Here is a 1502-nt window from a genome sequence, read left to right as displayed (position 1 = left end):
TGAAGCCCTCTGAGACATGCTTGTGAATTAGGGCTATATAAATAAACTTGACTTGACTTGACTTGACTTATTGGTGCTCCTTCTGCTCCGGAGTGTGAATTACACAGAGCCTTGACATCCGGGGGCTAATGTCAGTAAATTCAAGTAAAACACAGACTTTGCTTATTATATTCTTCCTTTGCAGATTAGATTATTATAATGTCTTCTTTGCAGGACATCCCAAGACGACCGTAGGTAGCCTCTGCCTCAGTTCATCCAGAATGCTAAAGCCAGTGTGCTAACAGGGACTAGGAAATTAGCACACATTACTCTTTACAAGTCTACTCTTTACTTTACAAGGCTCTAAATAGTTTAGCTCCTACATACATTACAAACAAACATACATTCCAGACAAAGTTCCCAACAATGAAAAACCATCCAGATGTTGAAAGCGTTGTTGTTCAGGTCAGCATAAATATGCACATACCCGGGCCCGGCTGTTCTTGTATTGTAAAGGGGCGGCTTTAGCTCAGGGGGTAGAGCGGGTCGGCCAATGACGCAAGGGTTGGCGGTTCGATCCCCGCTCCCTCCCAGCTGCTGTCGTTGTGTCCTTGGGCAAGACAGTTAACCCTCTTTGCCTCGTATGATTGGTATGAATGCAGACATGAATGATGGTGGTCGTGGCTGCCACGCTTTCGAACCACCGGTACGAATGGTGTGAACGAATAATGATTCTGTGAAGCGCTTTGAGCACTTGGAAAGGCGCTATATAAATCCAATCATTATTATTATTTATTATTATTGAATGGCATATCAGGATTTATATTGGATAATATTATATGGATTATATTATATTATTGTTGTTGTTTTGTGGCAGATGTTGGTGACCACACCAGAGAAGTGGGACGTTGTGACCAGGAAGAGCGTGGGAGACGTGGCCCTGTCTCAGATGGTCCGGCTGCTGATCCTGGACGAGGTTCATCTGCTCCATGAGGACAGAGGACCTGTACTGGAGTGCCTGGTGGCCAGGACCATCAGACAGGTTGGTCCTGTTAGTTACAATCTGTTACAACGCCTGCTGCCATCCCCCAATATCATTCAGCATCAATCATCATTTTCCTTCATATCCCTCAGACTTTCTTTTGCCAGTATGGACATGAAATACATCTTAAATTGCATTCATAATGGTCTTCAAAAGGTCTTCAAAAGTCTTAAATTTAACTTTGAAACCTGCAGAAACCCTGTAGACAGTGATTCAACCTATACAGTAGCGGTAGCCAGTTGATGAAAGCCAGTTGCTCTTCTAATCACCTGGTATAGCTTTTTCTTGGCTAAAATTATCTAACAAGGTTAAGAGACAGACAGGCAGGCAGACAGGCAGACGGTGCAGTGATGGAGACCTCTCAGTGAGGTTAACAGACAGACAGACAGACAGACAGACAGACGGTGCAGCGATGGAGACCTCTCAGTGAGGTTAACAGACAGACAGACAGACAGACGGTGCAGTGATGGAGACCTCTCAG

General features: G+C 44.5%; 1 protein-coding gene across 1 annotated transcript in view; it reads left to right on the top strand.

The window, feature by feature from the left end:
• Positions 1-856: 856 nt before the first annotated feature.
• ascc3 (activating signal cointegrator 1 complex subunit 3) overlaps positions 857-1502 on the top strand; it is a gene marked incomplete at its 5' end in the record, with an annotated part of 152707 nt that continues 152061 nt past the window's right edge. Inside the window, one exon of the mRNA XM_083661237.1 lies at positions 857-1021. Within this exon, the coding sequence (XP_083517363.1) occupies positions 857-1021 (165 nt within the window). The remainder of the gene's footprint in view (positions 1022-1502) is intronic.

Source organism: Poromitra crassiceps (genome assembly GCF_964638095.1).
Source record: "Poromitra crassiceps genome assembly, chromosome: 26".
NCBI lineage: Eukaryota > Metazoa > Chordata > Actinopteri > Beryciformes > Melamphaidae > Poromitra > Poromitra crassiceps.
Note: the sequence above shows the minus strand (reverse complement) of the source record. Positions and strands in the feature narration are given on the sequence as shown.